The sequence below is a fragment of the Alexandromys fortis genome, unplaced genomic scaffold (genome assembly GCF_014885135.2).
Source record: "Alexandromys fortis isolate MF-2015 unplaced genomic scaffold, M_Fortis_MF-2015_v1.1 scaffold_91, whole genome shotgun sequence".
In the NCBI taxonomy this organism is placed as follows: Eukaryota; Metazoa; Chordata; class Mammalia; order Rodentia; family Cricetidae; genus Alexandromys; species Alexandromys fortis.
In genome coordinates, this window is record NW_026067968.1 from 3,796,080 (window position 1) to 3,815,254 (window position 19,175).

The 19,175-nt window shown below is 52.0% G+C and overlaps 1 protein-coding gene across 3 annotated transcripts; it reads left to right on the top strand.

Annotated features, from left to right (window-relative positions):
• The first annotated feature begins 11,269 nt into the window (after nucleotides 1–11,269).
• On the top strand, nucleotides 11,270–16,764 carry Slc25a47 (solute carrier family 25 member 47). 3 transcript variants are annotated; one of them, XM_050154707.1, is made up of 6 exons: nucleotides 11,270–11,394; nucleotides 13,414–13,457; nucleotides 13,735–13,806; nucleotides 14,297–14,479; nucleotides 15,341–15,665; nucleotides 15,928–16,764. In XM_050154707.1, the coding sequence occupies exons 1-6, from the start codon at nucleotides 11,367–11,369 to the stop codon at nucleotides 16,206–16,208; spliced, it is 933 nt and encodes a 310-aa protein (XP_050010664.1). In that variant the 5' UTR covers nucleotides 11,270–11,366; the 3' UTR covers nucleotides 16,209–16,764. The 3 variants fall into 3 exon arrangements, with proteins under 3 accessions (XP_050010664.1, XP_050010665.1, XP_050010663.1); XM_050154706.1 differs by lacking the exon at nucleotides 11,270–11,394 and adding an exon at nucleotides 13,117–13,282; XM_050154708.1 differs by lacking the exons at nucleotides 11,270–11,394; nucleotides 14,297–14,479 and adding an exon at nucleotides 12,619–13,282.
• The last annotated feature ends 2,411 nt before the right edge of the window (nucleotides 16,765–19,175 follow it).

Below are 19,175 nucleotides of genomic sequence, written 5' to 3' on the forward strand. Positions count from 1 at the left end.
AGACTTGGATTTGGATGACGCCCAGATGAACTTTTCAAACACAAGGGACCCAAGGATGGAAGGGTGCCACCAAGCCCTGAGGTGTTCCTGGGAGCCACTGAAGGTTGTGGAGCGAGGGATGCTGCCGGACAAGGCTGGGAGCCGGCAGCAGACTAGATGGGGGCAAACCCCATGCAGCGCTGGGCCTTGGGACTGGGTGAGCTTGCTGAAGAGCAAGGAGCGCGCAGGTGCCGCTGGCTTGGAGAGCACTAAGGGTAAGGTAGGGTAAGAACCCTACGTGTAGCTGCCCCTAATATTTACAACAGCAAGGAGTCTTGAAGCAGGTCCCAGTGATGGACACAATTACAACTCCCAGGGCCTCTGTTAGTCGTGACTCTCCTGAGCCGAGAGCCCTGTAACTGCCTCCTGTGGTCACCAGCACACTGCTCTTACCTATACCCTCTGGGGACTGGGCAGGAGTTGATGGGTGGCAGGTCCAATGGAGTGCAGGTCTTAAAAAGTTCCAGTGAAGCCTGGAGCAGGAACCTTGGGGGGTGGTGTTTATCCTTGAATGGACCCTTCCTGAAGCCGACATCCAAGTCCAGGCCTGCTGACTCCTAGTCCAGTGCTTGTGGTGGCTACTGGGCCCTGAACTTAGGGGTCTGGAGGTCTGGGTTTGATTTCCACAGCCTCTGAGCCATCTGGGTGCCTTTGGGAGACAGGCAGTGAAAGGGAGAAGAAAGTCCACACTGGAACTGGGGTGAATATAGGGCCCCTCCTGAAGCCCATGCTGTTAAACCCAACAGTCCTCATACAGGGACATAGTCCCAAGAATGCCTTGGGGGCCCAGGCGGAAAAGCTCATACGTCTATACCTTCACCTCTGACTTTGGGTTCTAGGAGATTAGAGGGCAACCAACAAGACAAGAAGAGCCCATCCTGCTTGTGGCTTTTTTTCTTTTTGAGACGGGATCTTGCTATGTAGCCCAGGTTGGTCTAGAACTTGCCCCCTTCCTGCCCCAGCCTCCTGAGCACCCAGGCTACCGGTGTGCAATATGACATCTTGTTTCTTTTTCTTTCTCTGGAGGTGAAACTCAGGGCCTCACACATGCTTGACAGGCAGGTGTGCAACTTGCTGAGCCTAATTTCTCTACTGCTGTTGTTCTGTTTATAAGAGAACATGCATCAAAAAGCCAGAGAACAGGTAGGAACTCGGGAGAGCCTGTCTTTATGGATGTCATTCCTGGCCTTGGTAGTGTGGCGCTCTGACCCTCTGGGAGTGCTGGGGAAGGACCCAGAAGTCTGGTACACATCAGGTACTCCATAGCTGAGCTTCAGAACCATTGGAGGGAGAGCCCAGGGACAGCCCCTGTAGGAATCCAGTGGGACTCTGTGTGCTGTCCTCTAGGTACCTCCTTGTAGGCAGAGCATGGGTAGGCCAGTTGGGGGGGGGGCTGGTATTATATCTGGAACTATTAGGTTTGGGGACAAAATGTGTGAGGGAATGGAAGGCTAAGCTGAGGTTTCATGCTGCCCTAGATAGGTGAGGATCTGTCCTGGGGGGCCGAGTGTGTCCTCAAGGCCCACTGGTCTGCACCTTGAGGGGCAGGCACTGATGGGGAGAGAACTGATTGAGACAGCAATCTTGCTGAGAGCCCTTTGCACAGGCCTTTGGTGATCTTGTCAGAAGACAAGATGGGTCCAAATACTTGACCTTGGTAGTTATCTGGGAAGAGACCAGAAAGAGCACCAGGGTGCCCACATCTTGGGGCTGTATTGTTTTATTGTTTTCTTGCATTTTACCAGGATAAAATGACAGCAGGGAGGGTATCTACTTCTTCACACTCTGCTCCAGAGGGAGTGGGGTCTGTTTAGCTCTGAGGATTCCAGCCGAAGGGCACACAGTAGCAGAGAGGCAGTGTGGGGAAGGAACTGTCACTGCCCACCGTGACATGTTTTGTTTGGAAATGTCTTTCCTGAGTTCTTACATAAGACAGGTCCAGTGTAGGAACAGAACAGAAGAACAGACAATGGGCAAAAAGAAGCATCATGTCCTTTGATCTCCCTACCCTGGAACCTGTACACCGAGCGACAGAAGAGGCTGTCTTACTTGATATGAAATCCATGCTCAATGCCAAGGACACAGGAGGACCCATAATGACATGGCTGCACCCACTCAACTTCCAGCCTTCTGCTCAGCTCAGGTTTCACACGCCAAACTTGTTCCTGCCTCAGGGCCTTCGTGCAGGCTGTTCCTTCTTGGGAGCCCTTCCTCTAACCTAGCTCTGAACTTGGGCTCTCCCCAGTTCTCTCTTAAGGTGCTGATTGGCACAGCACTGTGGTCTGAATGTCCTCTCCCCGCAGTTCCAGGTAGAAATCCTAGCCCCCAGGTGATGACATTTGGAAGTAGGGCCTTACTGGCTAACAGTGTCTCCCTTCTCTAGGGACGCATGTCTTGTGAAAGGCAAGGGTGGCACCACTTGTTTGAAATGGACTTTTTAGAATTAAAAAAAAAAATCCTAGGGGCAGAGAAATGGTTCAGCAGTTAAGAGCGCTCCCTACTCTTTCAGAAGACCCAAGTTTGGATCCCAGTACCCATGTCTGGAAGCTCATGACCACCTGTATCTCCAGCTCCAGGATCCAGTGCCCTCTTCTATCTTACACAGACACAGACACAGACACACACACACACACACACACACACACACACACACACACACACACTCTAAAATGTTTTTGATCCTGTAAGGCTGGATGGGATATATATATCTTGCATCTTTAATCCCAGTACTCAGGAGACAGAGGCAGACTGGTTTCTTACAAGTTCAAGTCCAACCTGGTCTACATAGTGAGTTCTAAACTAGCCAAGGCTACCGTATCAGGGTTCTCTAGATGAACAGAACTTATAGAATGAATGTCTTTCTATATAGAAAGGGGATCTATGAGAATGACTTACAGGCTGTGGGTCCAGCTAATCCAACAATGGCTGTCTATGAAGGGAAGCCCGAGAATCCGGCAGTTGCTCAGTCCATGAGGCTGGATGTCTCAGTTGATCACACTATATGCTGGAGTCCTGACATCGTAGGCTCTAGTGCCAGTGAAAGAATGGATTTGCTAGCAAGGTTGACAGCAAGCTGCCAAAGAGTAAAAGCTTCCTTCCATTTCTTTATATAGACTGCCAGCAGAAGGTGGCTCTTCCCACCTGAAAAGATCTGAATTGAAGTTGGTTTTTTTGTTTTTGTTTTTGTTTTTTTGAGATAGGGTTTCTTCTGTGTTGCTTTGGAGCCAGTCCTGGAACTAGCTCTTGTAGACCAGGCTAAACTCGAACTCACCGAGATCCACCTGCCTCTTCCTCCTGAGTGCTGGAATTAAAGGTGTGCACCACCACCACCCGGCTAAAGTTGTGTTTTTCTACCTCAAAGATCTGGATTAGAAGTAGACCTTCTCGGGGCTGGAAAGATGGCTCAAAGGTAAGAGCACTGGCTGTTCTTCCAGAGCTTCTGAGTTCAATTCCCAGCAACTACATGGTGGCTCCCAACCATCTGTAATAAGATCTGGTGCCCTCTTCTGGCCTGCAGGGACACATGCAAGCAGAATGCCGTATACATAATTAATAAATAAATCTTTTTTTCCTAAAGATTTATTTATTTATCATGTACACAGTGTTCAGCCCCCATGTATGCCTGCAGGCCAGAAGAGGGCACCAGACCCCATTACAGATGGCTGTGAGCCACCATGTGGTTGCTGGGAATTGAACTCAGGACCTTCGGAAGGGTAGTCAGTGCTCTTAACCTCTGAGCCATCTCTCCAGCCCCTAATAAATAAATCTTTTTTTTTAAAAAAAGAAGAAGAAGTAGACCTTCCCATGTCCAAATAAGCAAAAAGCCCTCATAGATGTGCCCCTCCATTTTTGGGTTTTAGTTAATTCCAGATATAGTCGACCAAGAGTTTGACAGCCACCAACAGTCTTTTTTTTTTTTTTTTGGTTTTTCGAGACAGGGTTTCTCTGTGGCTTTGGAGTCTGTCCTGGCACTAGCTCTTGTAGACCAGGCTGGTCTCAAACTCACAGAAGATCCGCCTGCCTCTGCCTCCCGAGAGCCACCAACAGTCTTTACAGCTACATAGTGAGAAAAACTCCCTGCAGCAACAGAATCCTCTATGGAGGGGCCAGCTAGATGGAGTAGCAGGTACCTGGTACCCGAGTCTGGTTCTTGGGACCCGCGTGGTTAAAAAGAGAGAGAGAGAGAACCAGCTACTGCTCCCTGTCCTCTGACCTTCACACTTGTGCTGCGGCATGCAGGCCCCACCCACACAAAAGAAATAAAATGTATATAAAAATAAAAAATCCAGTGAGAGGTTGAGGATATATATGGCTTAGTTGGTAAAGTACAGGCACAAGGGGACCTGAGTTTGGGCCTTCAACAGGGTCTTCCACTCAGGAGGCTGAAGCAAGAGGATCATCCATGATTCAAGGCCAGCCTGAGCTACATAGTAAGATTTCTTCTCAGTTAGTCAGTAGGCCACCCTGAGGAGCCAGGGAAGTGCTGGAAGGGGCAGCTTTGCAGGAGTGGGAACAACCCGGAACCAAGAGTGGCTCCCTCAGCCTGGCAGGCAGCCACAAAGGAGGCTGGGACTGGTTTGTCTGGCTGGTGTGCCTTGATGTGATGCCCCCTTCAGACTTCCCAGAGGGAGGTCAAGCATAGAGTTCCTGTAGAGATAGATCAGATTCCCAGCCCCTGAGCAGGACAGGTTGACTGCCTCGAAGCCAGCCTCCTCAGCACACCCTCAGGGCTTTGGGGACGGTGTCTCAGAGTTCTTGAGTGCTTTGGTTGGTTTTGCTTGACTGTCCTGGCTGGCACCATGTGGGCCTTTGTTTAAGGTCATGTTCGTTTCAGGGCTGGGGCAGGAGCCAGGGAGCAGACAGTATCCAACTCTGCTGTTGTCCTGCTCCCCATGATCCTCTGGTTCCAGGAAAAAGAAGACGAGGATTAATTTAATAATTTGCTTCCTAGCCCTGGGTGTATGTGTGTGGGAGTCCTATATTTCCAGCGGTTCCCCTGGGGTCAGCTCTTGGTTTACCAGAGACTTCCTTGGCCTACTTCAGAACCCACTTGACCTTCAGGAGTCAGTGGACACCGGAAACTCAAGATGGGACTTGGTATAAATAGCTACCTGGCAATGACTTGATAAATACAAGTAGGCTGCAGGGGCCCTGCTGCTGGGGGTGCCCCAGAACCGGAAGGTCGTGGGGGTCCCTCATGGGTGTCTGGCCACATGTAGCCTAGTCTGCATGCCCTCTGGGCTCCCATTGGCACATTGGCAGTCTGTTCCCAGCCCACAGTCAGCATCCACGGGCCCTGGAGGGCAGTGTGCCCTGCACAGTCATGATTAGGTGTGGTAAAACTAGCTGAAGTTGGTACCATAGGAGGCAGCAGAGGGAGGATTCTGTGTCCTGAGCCCAGACTGGTCATTGTCATAGCAGGTGTGTCACTCAGTGAATAGCAGATGTGGCCAAAGGGTCGCTCCAGAGACTGAGGGAGAAGGCTGGAGAACAAGGTTCAGTGCCTTGGAACCAGGGGGTCCATGAACTTTGCAGGGGTTTAGGCAGTGTCCACAGCTTCCCCAGCCTTAGGGGCAGCCCTAGGCAGGGAGCTCAGCTTCTACCTATCCTCTGTACAAGCCCTTTTGTGTAGAGCTCTGTTGGGCACCATTTTGTTGTAGGAGGTCACTTGTTTGTTCCTGGCTGCCCACATTCCTGAAATAATCACTCAGAAACTATATCATTTAAATTTCTGCTTGGCCTATTAGCTCTAGCTTCTTATTGGGTAACTCTTACATCTTAAGTTAACCCATTTCTATTAATTTGTGTTTCGCCTCGTGGCTGTGGCTTATTGGCAAGGTTCCATCCGGTGGCATCTGTCTCTGGCGGGGCTACATGGCTTCTTCCTGATTCTGCCTTCTCTCCCCCAGTATTCAGTTTAGTTTTTCCCACCTAGCTCTACTCTACCCTATCACAGGCCAAGACAGCTTCTTTATTCATTAACCAATAAAAGCAACACACATACAGAAGGACCTCCCATACCAGAGTCGGCTCCACCAGGCTTTTGTGTCAGGCAGGGTAGAGAGAACAAAGGGTGTGGTTCACCTATGAGGCGTGACCCCATAAAGGTCTTCCTGACCCCACAGAAGAAGGATGTCTTGCAGCTAGCAGGTGGCCTGTAAGCCTGGATCATTACCTCCTTCTTAGCCTTTTGTCCCATTTTCCCTTCCCAAACTGCTGCCACCCCGCTGGCCATGCTTCTGTTCCTGGCCTGGCTATGCCTACACCTAGAAAAATGTATCCCAAACTACAGTGACCCTTCCACTCACCCCAATGGTTCCCTGGAGCCCATTCTGGAACATACTCATGCTTGCTGCCTGCGAAGAAGGCCCCTCCCAGATGGTTCAACTAGCTGTCTTGGGCCTCCGGGATAGCCCAGCAGGGGACAGCCTGTTTCACTTCCCAGGTTTGGTTCTTGGCTCTTCATGATTTGGAAGTGGGCCTCCACAGGGCTGGAGAGATGATTGAAAATGCTCGCTGTTCTTCCAGAGGACCTGCGTTTGTTTCCCAACACTCGTGTTAGATGGTTCATGACTGCCTGTAATTCCAGTTTCATATGATCCAACGCCTTCTCTGCTCTCTCTCTCTCTCTCTCTCTCTCTCTCTCTCTCTCTCTCTCTCTCTATACAGGGAAGATACAGGTAATTCTAAATCAAGGCTAAAAGTCTGGTTCCTTTATACCCACTTCCATGTGTAGAGGAAGGCCAGTGTAGACCATCCATGTCTGTGAGAAGTTTACAGCCAATGAGGAACCAGTACAAGACACTGGGGGATACACTTGTGGGGGGTAGTTGTAGTTTTGGTGAGTCAGAAGACAAAGGGCAGGGGAAATTAAGCTCTGGTGACTGAGAGAACATCATTGTCCCAGTGTCGCCTTCCCTTTCATACTCTCTCACTCAGCTCCCTACCTCCTATTCTCCTCTCTCCCTGTTATTCTGGATGCCATGAAACTCTCCCCCAGGCAATATAAAGAATACCCCTTCATTCCCGATAGAGACAGGACCAACAGACCAAAGAAAGAATTCTACCCAAGTCCAGGTTGGGGAACCAATGGATTTATTATTTATAAGACAGTCAAAGGCATTTATGCTGCTGGGAAGTCTCACCCTATTCATCTGTATCTTTAAGAAAAATTATATCAGACTGGAGAGATGGCTCAGTGGTTAAGAGCATTGCCTGCTCTTCCAAAGGTCCTGAGTTCAATTCCCGGCAACCACATGGTGGCTCACAACTATCTGTAATGAGGTCTGGTGCCCTCTTCTGGTCTGCAGGCATGCACACAGACAGAATATTGTATGCATAATAAATAAACAAATATAATAAAAAAAAGAATTACATTTGGGGCTGGAGAAATAGCTCAGCAGGTAAGGGCACTGGCTCCTCTTCTGGAGGACCCAGGTTCAATAACTAGCACCCACATGGCAGCTTACAACTGTCTGTAACTTTAATTTCAGGGGATCTGATACCCTTACACAGAGAATATACAGGCAAAACACTGGTGTGTGGTGCTATTTTGTTTGTGATCTAACAAAGTTTACCTGAAGATCAGAGTGTGGAGCTAAGCCACAAGTTAGCCACAGGCAGTGGTGGCACACACCTCTAACCCCAACACTCAGGAGGCAGAGACAGATGAATCTCTGTGAGTTCAAGACCACCCTGGGCTACACAGATTGAATCAGTCTAAAAGAGAAACAAAGCCAAGTGGTGGCGACTCACACCTCTAATCCCAGCAGTAGGGAGGTGGAGACAGGAAGGGATATGGCTGAGCAGAGAAGGAATATAAGGCAGGAGGAGACAGGAGCTCAGCATTCAGTCTGAGGTTTCAGAGAGATGGCATTCAGTCTGAGGACTTGTAGACACAGGACACCCCCACTTCAGTCAGAGGATTTTGTAGAGGTAAGAACTAGTGGCTGGCTGTTGTTTCTAAGATCTTTCAGTTTTTACCTTTTACTATCTGACTCTGGGTTTTTATTATTAAGACCAATTAGAATTTGTGCTACACCAAACAATCTCTAATAATCTTTAAATAAATAAATAAATCTTTAAAAAACATTTATTTCGTGCATTTATTTGTGTATGTGTGTGCACGCGTGTGTGCATGCGTGCGTGCACACGCGTATGTGCATACAGTGCACATTTGGAGGTTAGAGGACAACTTGAGGAGCAGCTTTTCCTTCCTCTAACATGTGGGTCTCTGGGATCGAACTCGGATTGTTAGGCTTGGTAGCAGGCAGGCATCTGTATCCATTGAGTCATCTATCAGACCAGCTATTTGTCTCTTGAAGTAACTGTTATGAGCTACTCCATGTCTTAGTCACTGCTCTATTGCTGTGAAGACACACCAGGACCAAGGCAACTCTTTTTTTCTTTTTTCTTCGAGATTAGGTTTCTCTGTGTATAGCTTTGGAGCCTGTCCTGGAACTCGCTCTGTAAACCTTATAAAAGAAAGCCTTTAACTGGGAACTTGCTTACAATTTCAGAGGTCTAGTCCATCATCAATGGCAGGGAGCATGGAGGTACACAGACAGATGTGGTGATGGAAAAGTAGCCGAGAGCTTCATCATGAGCCATAGGCAGGCACACACACACACACACACACACACACACACTGGGCTTGTCATGGACTTCTGAAACCTCAGAGACCCCACCTCCCCCAGCGACACACTTCCTCTCTAAGGCTATCCATCCTAATTCTTCTAATCCTTTCGAATAGTGCCACTCTCTGGTGAGCAAGCATTCAAATATATAAACCTATGGGGACCATTCTCATTCAAACCACCACACTCCATTTTGAGTGTAAGTGCCAAGAAAGAATGATTCTGACAGCATGTTTACACAGGTAAACACCACCTGCCAGCACACCAGGAGGCACAAACAATTTCTTTGGGATGTTAAATAATGACGCTTGTGAATACAGCATCACTCCAGGACTAGACTAATGAATTTATCATTGAAGAAGATGGAACTCCTCCCCTGCATCCTGAAAAGGAATGCCCAAGACTGGACCAGGGCAGGTGCACTGGGCGGCCTGTCAGTCACAGCCCTGTCTCGGCATTTTGCCACAGTGAGGACTGAACCTGTCCCTTGCTTCAGCTCAAGTGCAGTGTTCTCTGCCTGTGACATAGCCCATTTCAGGCTGACTCTTCAGTGACTGCACCTGATGTCTCTGTGCTTGTGGCTCCAAGCCTCATCTCCACAGCCTTCAATGTGTCCTTATCAGCTCTCCCCTGTCAACTGGGATGCCTCTTTATAACCACTCCTTACTCCACTTTTGTTTTCTGAGATGGTTTCTCTGTGTAGCCCTGGCTGCTTGCTCTGTAGACCAGGCTGGCCTCAGATGTACAGAGAACTATCTGCTTCTGCCTCCTGAGTGCTAGGATTAAAGGTGTGTGCCACCACCGCCTGGTGAGTCCATTATTAATCAGTGTGCGTGTGTGTTACTGTGTAACGTGTGACCTGAGAACTAATATTAATAACTAAGATCGGAATAGAAGAATCTGATTACCGCTGGCCGCGCCATCAGGTAAAATCTGGGTTACTTGGCAAGTCACAGTCACTGCGACTGAAATGTGTGTTGAGGAAACGTGCCGTCTGTGTTTCTGACACTGTGTGCTCATGGCTCTTTTTTAAGTAACCTTGGGGTGGAGAGAGGCTTCGAGAGACCCAGGAGCCTCCTGCATCACGAGGGACATCCCTAGGCTCGCTCTTGCGAGTGTCCTGTGGGTTGTCACAGCCGCTCTGTTCCACAGTAAGGGTCGTGCCCAGCTGGAAGCTGCAGCTGACTCCATCCGCCCTCGCCGTCGTCTCTGGACTTTCCCTGTCTGTCTAGGGCTCTCCGTGTCATTGCCAGCACATCAGGTGTCCAGGCAGGGATGAGGTTGTTGTGTTTATCAGGGCGTCTCACTGTTTGACACCTGGCATGTGTTGGTTGCACGCACCAGGAGCCTGGACAGGCGGGCTGCTGTCCAGGGTTAATGACACAGTAAGGGTAGTGCAGGCAGACAGCAATAGTGGAGGAGAGACAGCAAGACTGTCTGGATGTGGGCCAGAGAGAGAAAGGTATCCAGACAACTGTGGGGCCTTGGGGTCCTACTCTGCTGGCAATGTGGGACTGAAGGGTCCCTGTCCTCTCAGGTGGAAAGTGTGTTTTAGGCTCCCTCATTAACCCAGGTCCTAGTGTCTTGAGTGTAACACCTGGCCCAGCTGCCTCTCCAGAGCAGATGCATCCCTTCTTCTAGACCTTCTGCTTCTATTAGTGAATTTGGCTGGCAGTTCTACAGGAACACAGCTGGAGTTTGCTCTGTGTGATTACAAATTTTGTGGGTGCAAAAGTGGGGGCAGAGGAAGGCCAAAGGCCTTGTCTCAAAGTCAAGCGGCAGAGTTGGGATCAGAAGGCAGGCAGGTCAACTTCTAAGTGGATGCTGAGCCACGGTCCCTCTACAATTCTACAATTCCTTGACTGTAGACATCAAGATTGACCTTGACCAGGCTACTTCCTGTCTTCCTCTGTCCCCCACTCTGCCCTCTGCCCTCTGCCGTGGCAGCTAGCTAGCACCGCCTACTTGCCTAAAAGCAGACAAACTGTTGGGGTGAGGGGTCATCCCTAGCCTGTTCAAGGACAGTGTACAAATAATAGGAAAACAGGTAGACACGTGGCTGCCCTACCCCGAGGGTCATCCAGATAAAACTGCTAAACGTTCATCAACACGCACCTTCTTGCCACCCTGCTGCGACTCTCTGGCCCTGGGGGTGCCCTCCAGGTCACTTTGTAGGGCTGCAGCCTGCGTCACGGAGTCTCTGAAGGAAACTAGCTGTGCTGTTCAATACAGACAAGGTTGCGTTCCCTTCCAGGGCTGGCTATCAGATAGGATGGCTCTAAGACAGTGACCGCCTGAGGCAAGTCCCCCGAGGAGTCTTGGTGGCTCCGTGATTAGAAGAGGCCCTTGCTTCTCTTCCCTTCCAGGACTGGAGGTAAACTGTAAAGTGGGGTACACACATGAGGGATCACTGTTTATACAGGCACTCTAAGCAGTCAGAAGCCAGGCATAGTCTGAATTCAGAAACAGAGGCAGGCCTATGGGGTTGGCCACCACCCATGACCTCTCACATGCTTTCCTGATGCTGAGGTCATTGACACCAGGATCCTTGTGGGGGGTGTGAATGTGGCATCAAAATAGCCATGCCTCCGCCTCTGCTCACAGGTATTTAAGATCTGCAGGACTGGTAGGAGCTGGCCATTGTGGCATTAGACTGAGAGACCAGAGCTCTTCCCATTTTCCACGCTGTCCATGGATTTTGTTGCTGGGGCCATTGGAGGTACGAGCCAGGGATGGAGGGGTGCAGGGGTTGGGAATAGCTGGGGATGGTGCTTTTGTGTGTGGTAAGTGGGAGGGAGCCTTCGGCAGCTGGTATTCAAGCAGACCCCTGGCGTGGACTATGGGTGCTGAAGCGGGAAGGCCTTGAAGCTCAGGCAGGATGCTGAGGCAGGCTAGGAATCCCTGGCTTGGGAACAGGAATGTCCCTGTGGGGTTAGGAGATGGCTGGGGTCCTTGGTGTGGGTGACTGAATCATGGGGGAGGGCTGAAGGCTCCAGGGAAGAGCAGTGTACCCAGGAGTTCTGCTGTAGGCAGCAGGAACGAGGCATAGAGCAGGCCCAGATGGACGGTTTCGCTGATCCCCTGGGGCCTAACAACATCTAGCCCATCTGTGGATGAAACTGTTTCTTTCCTGGGGCGAGACGGCAGAGGGGAGAGGTGGCTTCCCACGGGCCATCGATCCTCAGGCTGTGCAGCTATTTCGAGTGAGGCACCCTTGGCCCGGCAGCTCTTGTGAAATAGCCATGTTCTCACTGCTGGGAACAGCCTGGGGCCTGAGAGGATAGTCAGCACCAGCCTTGGGGAGGACTGAGTCCTGGCCCTGTCTGGGCTGCCTGGGGTCTTGACCTATGGCTCTACCAAGGCTGGCTGCTCCTCTGAACGTTAGCGTCACAGGTCATGCCCTCCTCATAGCCACAGGACAGGCCCTAGTGGGGGGTCCTTGCTCTGTGCTGGTTCCTGGGTCCCAGGGACTCAGACCCAAGCCTTTCCTTTAAGAACTTTAGATGTAGAGGTGACCATCATGTGAGGCATAGCAGCAAGGCCATGGGACACAGGTTCTGATCAACATGCTTCCAGGCAGAAGCAACCAAAAGCACAGTAGGAAGGTGTAAGAGAGGAGGGCTTTGAGGGATTGATAGGAGTTGGTAAGGGCTTTGAGAGACATAGAAGGCTATTCTGAGTGTCCTGCCAGGCAGTTGCTTTATACCTCCCTGCCCCCTCCCAGGCATTCATTCTTCATTCTAATGCACCCTAGGACACATCTCCATGGACCTTGCCGTCCTTCATGGTGTTCTTAGCATCCTTGCTCGGGGTTAGAAAGCCCAAGGCCCTGATTGGCTCCTCAACTTCTTTAAGGTTCTGCTGGCCTTCAAAGCTGTGGAGGCCCCAGAGCTGGAGTGGCAGGGCCAGGAGGGTAGTGTGGCTCTCTTGGTCCAAAGCTAGGGTGGGTACTACAGGCCCCTCTGCAAGGTGGGTTGGCAGCTGTCCCTCGTTTTCAGTTCCTCAGTGGGCAGTTCCCAAAGCTGTGACCACCAGGTGGCCTCGTTGCTTGGGCCAACGTATGGGTGTTAGAGGACAATAGTAGGGACTTCTCTTGGCCAGGAAGTCAAAAAGCAAGGGGTTACAATTTCATAGTCCCCTCCAAATCGTGACCACAGTGACTTAGAGACGACCTATGGGCTCTGCCACTCACACGTGGGCCTCTGGGGGAGTCTGTCCAGACCACAGCAGCGGTGCACATTCTGTCCCATGCACACTTGTGGTTCAGGGCCCCAGGTGGGAGTCAGGACTGCTCAGCAGGCCTTTACTCATAACATGCCCCTCCCCTCCCCTGTGAAGTGTGACTGTCCACCTGGCTCCCACACAAACCCTGCGCAGGCAGAAGCTTGAGGGCAAAGTTTGCCTGGCTTAGAGACAGGGTCAGCCAGAGAGGAACCAGGCGTTCTCCTGAAAGGTGATGTCAGAGGGGAGGCTGAGGAATGTCCTTGGCCTGGGCAATGGGGATAGGCACTGTTGGTCCAGGAGAGGGGTTGGGAGATATCTAGCAGGCTTGGCAGGTGCACACAGAGCCTCGGTTTCTCAGCTGGCTGCGGAGAGGCAGAGCCCAGGTAGGGTCAGCTGGAGGTGGGAGAGGGGGGCTTGCTTGAGGCCACCGTCTCCCATCCCTCAGCATGGGTGGGCTCTCACTGCTGACAGGGCATCTCCTACTGCCTCACTGGGTCCTCTGATTGCCTTGCAGGAGTCTGCGGTGTTGCTGTGGGCTACCCTCTGGATACAGTGAAGGTACAGCAAGGCCCTACCTTGGTTTAGATTACTTAGTATCTCTGAATGCTAATAGGACCCAGTCCTCTCCCATTCTAATAGTCAATGCTTCCCTAGGGCTCTTGGGACTGTCGGTCTCTCATCCTGTGCCCCAGAGGTCTCATTCTAAAAGGTGTTCACTGTCCCCACTCAGTCTACAGCAGCATACCTGACAGTCAAGGGGCTGAACCTAGTCTTCTACTGGCTTTGCCCCAGGCCTAGGGCCAGCCCTTCCTAAAGCCTTCTCCATTTCCCATAGGTCAGGATCCAGACTGAGGCCAAGTATACCAGCATTTGGCACTGCATCCGGGACACGTACTGTCAAGAGCGGGTAGGACTGGGGCCCGATGGTAGGGTGGTATCAGGGACTGCGACTTGCTAGCGATACCCTTCCCCTAGCCCCTTGGCCCTCCGAACAGGTATGGCTGTGCCCAGCCCTGAGATCCCCTCTGAGTCCCAAAGTCAGAGCACTGGGAACCCTATTTGGTACAGAACTAAGTCCCTTGTCTTTCAGGGAAGGGACACAGGGGAACCTGAGATTCTGAAGGTCAGGGAGGAGCCCATCCAGGGAAATGTCTTACAGACACTTATGCAAGTGACGTGGGACTTGGTGCAGGAAGGGGTTAGCTAAGCATCATGTTGGTTCCACCAGCATGGCCAGGCAGCTGTCTTCAATCCCTCAAACATCAAGTCAAGTGCTGAGATCCCAAGGGTGATGTCTGGAGGCATTGGTGGCAAGAGAGGTGGTGGTCAGTCCCAGATGTCCCAGCCCCAAGGCATTCTCTCTTGGGTCCTGTCCTTATTTGGTCCCTATCTACCAGGTGTGGGGCTTCTACCGGGGCCTCTCACTGCCCGTGTGCACTGTGTCCCTGGTGTCGTCTGTTTCTTTTGGCACCTACCACCACTGCCTGGCTCACATTTGCCGCTTCCGGTACGGCAGCACTGACGCCAAGCCCACCAAGGCTGATATCACACTTTCAGGAGGAGCCTCTGGCCTTGTCCGGGTGAGTAGAGGCAGTTGAGGGTGGAAGGGCACCAGAGATAATCAGGGCGTTTGAATCTTACCTCCCAGCAGGTGTCAAGACTGAGGCCCTGGGAAGCTAGAACCTATAGGGCACGGGCACTGTGATGAGGAACTAGTATCCTGCCTGGGATGGGCTAGGTTCCTTTTGGTGTCCCTCCCAGAATGCTCCAGTGGAGAGGAAGAAATGACCATAAAGAAGCTCCCTGTGAGGGTGTGGGGAGCCACAGAGATAGCACTCAGGTGCTTGTGACTTCCAAGCTCCATCTTCAGGGTACCCAACAAATGCCTGAACACCATCTAGTGTTACCATGGACACCTGGCATCCTTCATCTTCAGTGGAGATGGAGCATGGGTAAACCACTCAACCCTTACTTAGAGTTTCCACAGGCTGTGGGCTAAGTGTTGGCTCCAGTATGCAGTGCAGACACCAAAGGCCAATGAGCCTAGTCAGCCTCTGAGCTGCCATCTGATCTGCAAGAGGTGTGAGGAGAATTAGGGCAGACCAGAGGTATAAAGACCCCAGGGCAGCCTGGTCCATCTGTGTCCCGCAGCGACCACCATGCCCTGCTTTTAGCAACATGACTACAGCGCAAACAAGTGTGTCAACTGTGCTCTTGAACTAGTCACATTCACTTAGCACCAGATATGTGTCAAGCCAGGACTCTCCGATGCAGGAGACCTTGGTTTCAGCCTTCATAGGGCTGAGCTGGCTTTCAACCCAGCACTATCAAAACCCTGGGACCAGCTTGCAGCTTCTTGGGATCTGGGCTCTCAGCACTGGGTCTTAGAGCCAACGGTTAGGCTGTAGGCATGTCCTAACCTTGCTTCTTCTCTGTCCCAGGTGTTCTTGACATCACCCACAGAGGTGGCCAAGGTCCGCCTGCAGACACAGGCCCAAGCTCAGATACAGCAGCGGCGGCCCTCAGCCTCCTGGACATCAGTGGCTCCTGCTTTGTGTCCTGCAACCAATGCATGTCTGGAACCAAGGCCCAAGTACCATGGGCCGCTGCACTGTTTAGTCACAGTGGCCCGCGAAGAGGGGCTTCGGGGGCTCTACAAGGGCAGCTCAGCTCTGCTCCTTCGTGATGGTCACTCTTTTGCTACCTACTTCCTTTCTTATGCCATGCTCTGTGAGTGGCTCACCCCAGCTGGCCATAGCCAGCCAGGTGAGTGACAGGCAGAAACGGTGGAGTTGGCCCAGTGGGCTGGGGGCTGGGAGAGGAATCTGCACAGTGCAGCTAGCTCACCAACACTGAATCAAGCTAAGCATCTTTGCCTTATTTTTCAATGGTTTCTGAGGTGTGTGTCTGTCTAAGGCCACACAGTGACTTTGTGACAGAGGGGTGTATCCTGACTCAGTGAGCTGTCCTGGCTGGGTCCTGTCTCTGAGAAGCTTGCAATAAGGCATGTTCACGGTGTCTCTTGCAGATGTCCTAGGTGTGCTGGTGGCTGGCGGATGTGCTGGTGTCCTGGCCTGGGCCGTGGCCACCCCCATGGATGTGATCAAGTCACGCCTGCAGGCAGACGGGCAGGGCCAGCAGCGCTACCGGGGCCTCCTGCACTGTGTGGTGACCAGCGTGCGGGAGGAGGGCCCCAGGGTGCTCTTCAAAGGGCTGACGCTCAACTGCTGCCGTGCCTTTCCTGTCAATATGGTGGTCTTCGTGGCCTATGAGGCTGTGCTGCGGCTCACTCGGAGACTGTTCACATAGGGCCACTGGTCGGAAGCAGCCAGCTCACAGCCGCTGGAGGCCAAGGGGAGAATGGGTGGGTTCAGGACCCCACAGGGCTGTCACTGGAACAGCAGAGGGCCTTCTGTGCAGTGACTTAGGTGAGGCCTGAGCTTGGCCTGCCCAGCTGCTGCTCACAAAGTCAGGGGGTTGATCTGCTTGGGGGGTCACGAGTCAAGGCTGTGTGGGTCTCCTTGATGAGGATGCGCCACTTGGAGTCATTTGTCACCCAGCAACTGTCCATTCCTGAGTATCCTCCCTTGTCCACACCCATGACCTCAGAGCATTCTCTCACCAGCCCCAGTTCCACTCATCTTGTGATCCACACTCTTCCCTTAAGAGACAAGTGAGGGACCAGACAGCAAGCTGAGCCATCTGGCTACAGGCTGGGCTTGTTCCCTGTCCCAGGCTGTCCAAGAGGGCCCAGAGTCCTCATTGGCCCACGAGCTGGTGTGGGGCTTCACTGAGTACGCATTTACACTGCTTGCCACATAAAGACCCTGGAACCTGGGTCAATAAATGTTTCTGAGGTTGCTCAGCGGTGTTGCTGTGATCTGTGCGGTGCTGGCCCTCCAACCTTGTGTTCACCCGGGGTGCCGTGAGACCTGTCAGCTCGTGGTGGGAGAGGCTGTGTGAAGCCCTGGCTAAGATGGCCTAGAGTTCTTACGTGGGTAGCCAGGTGCCCGTTATGTAGGGGTCCCTGGGGAAACCTGCACAGTCTTTACTTCTGGGCTGTGTACTTTGTTATCTGTGTCATTACCGGGCCAAACTCCTGGAGCACTGTGACAGGGTAGGAAAGTGCGGGGTCCCTTACAAAGGTTTTATGGGCCAGTGGTTGGGAGGGGAGGGGAGGAGAGGCTAGTGTCTGCTCTTAGGCACACGTGGGATTTGCTCGTGCTTCAGTCCTCCCTTTCCGGAGACCCTGTGGCTTCGGGTGTTGGGCGTCACTGGGAGTGGAGCTGGCAGCACAGTGTGACCCTACTGGGTCTTCACAGAACAGCCCTGTGGTAAAGCTGACTGATACCCGCCTCAGCCGGGCAGGTTCAGATGCCAAGCCTGGCCATGCATGCACCAAATGTTCTCCAGTTTTTCTCTTCCAATAAAACTTCAGTTTCTAGAAGGTGCGGAATCTGTTTCTGGGTCTGCCCTTGTCACGTAGGCCCTTCAGCACCAATCTTACACCCAGGGCCCTTGCCTGCAAGACCTCCCACTGCCTGACGTCATCTCTTGGGCCTCCCCTCCTCCCGGAAGAGATACTCTGGGCTCCTCCCATGGAGCCTAGCCAGCTGGCTGGTTGCTTATCTGTCCCATCTTAAAACTGGGAGCTGCCCAGGACTTCTCAGCCTCTGATGAACAGGGGAACTAGCTTTGCAGTAAGGCCCTGGTTATGATGAAAGCCAGAGCGTCCAGGTGGGGATGGGAGGCTTCTGGAGGGACAGGACTTCAGCATGTCTCCAGCTGCAGGCGAGGGAGAGCTGGCCCAGACACCCTCTGCAGGCACCTGGGAGGGGCACACACACAGAGCTGCTGTGGACTTTTCGAATGTCCTCTTCCCCTCACTTGCCACACGTAGTCCTTCAGCCTTGGGGTTCTCCTCCACTTTCAGGTATAGTTTCTCTTCAAACCATTTCAGTTACTTTGTGCAGATTTAAGAGCTGTTTGTGGGCTTGCTCCCACTCTGCTTGCATTCTTCAACACTGACTTATGTTGACTTATGCACTCCATATGCCTCTACAATTGCAATCCTCAAGTCCTTTTCATTTTAGTTCCCCAACTTGAAAGTTCACCTAGTTTAGAGAGGTCAAGATGCTGGGACATTCTGGGCCAGTGCCTGGAAAAGGACAACCAATGAAAGGGCCCAATAATTTACCAACTCTGTCTGGGGCCACTGGTACCAGTCTTTTTCTTTTCTTTTCTTTTCTTTTCTTTTTTCTTTCTTTCTTTCTTTCTTTCTTTCTTTCTGTTAAGTTTTTTTTTTTTTTTGTTCTTTTTTTTTTGAGACAGGGTCTCACTATGTTGTCTTGACTAGCCTGGAACTTGCTATGTAGATCAAGCTGGCCTCAAACTCAGAGATCTGCCTGCTTCTGCCTCCCAAAGGCTGGGGTTAAAGGTGTGAAGTTCCACATTCACATGGTTCAGGGCAGGAGGATGCTCTGGGTTCTGCTGACCCTAATCACTGATCTGTTGCCCCAGCCCAGTGTCCAGGCTGCCATTGGTGAGGGAAGTGACTTAGCAGGAAGAGCTTGGAACTCACTACCTAGCCCTGGCTGGCCTCAAATTCTCATTGTCTACCTGCTTGGCCTCCCCAGTGCAGGGATTCTAGGCAGAAGTCACCGTCACTGGCCTCACTCCTGCTGCCAGAAGTAAAGCTCAGAGGGAAGGTGCTGGCTGCTCCTGATCTCACACTGGGGAAGAGCTGGTCTCCCACAGGGCTACTTCCAGAAAATTCAAGGCTGTAGCTGAGCATTTCAGGGAGAGCTCAAAGCTGCCCCTTGAGAGCTCCCACAGATTGTGCTGGCTACAGCGCCATGGGCCCAGAAGGGCTCACAGCGCAACTTTGGAGAGTTTCTGCACATGCTGCTCCTGATGGGAGGAGGACACCGTTCTTCCTGGGAAGGCTCTGGACCATTTGTATTGGACACCATCCCCAGGCTGTCCCCTTCTCTCAGGGAGCTTTAAGAATCCCCTGGATTTCAGCAAAAGTGGCAGCTATTCTACCCTCACCATGACTAGCAGCAGCCTTGGCTATCACCTCTGTGTTGTCTTACATGGAGGAGACGGAGTTCCCAAGAGGTCAAGTGACTCTCTTAAAGTTGTGGTCAGTGGGAGGGGCTGGCCTGGGTGCCCACTCCTCCCTGGGACCAGGATCCTAGCTAAGCCGTCAGATGCTCTGGCTGGGTAGACAACGACAGCAACATCTCTCCCTCATCTGCAGCTCTATGTCCCATG

Bases quoted from the DNA above. Each gene is read 5' to 3' on its own strand.
- Slc25a47 (XM_050154706.1), top strand. From the start codon at position 13,132: ATGTCAGAGGGGAGGCTGAGGAATGTCCTTGGCCTGGGCAATGGGGAT. The intron at 13,283-13,413 runs GTAGGGTCAGCT...ATTGCCTTGCAG, and splicing joins TGCGGAGAGGCAGAGCCCAG to GAGTCTGCGGTGTTGCTGTG. The intron at 15,666-15,927 runs GTGAGTGACAGG...TGTCTCTTGCAG, and splicing joins AGCTGGCCATAGCCAGCCAG to ATGTCCTAGGTGTGCTGGTG.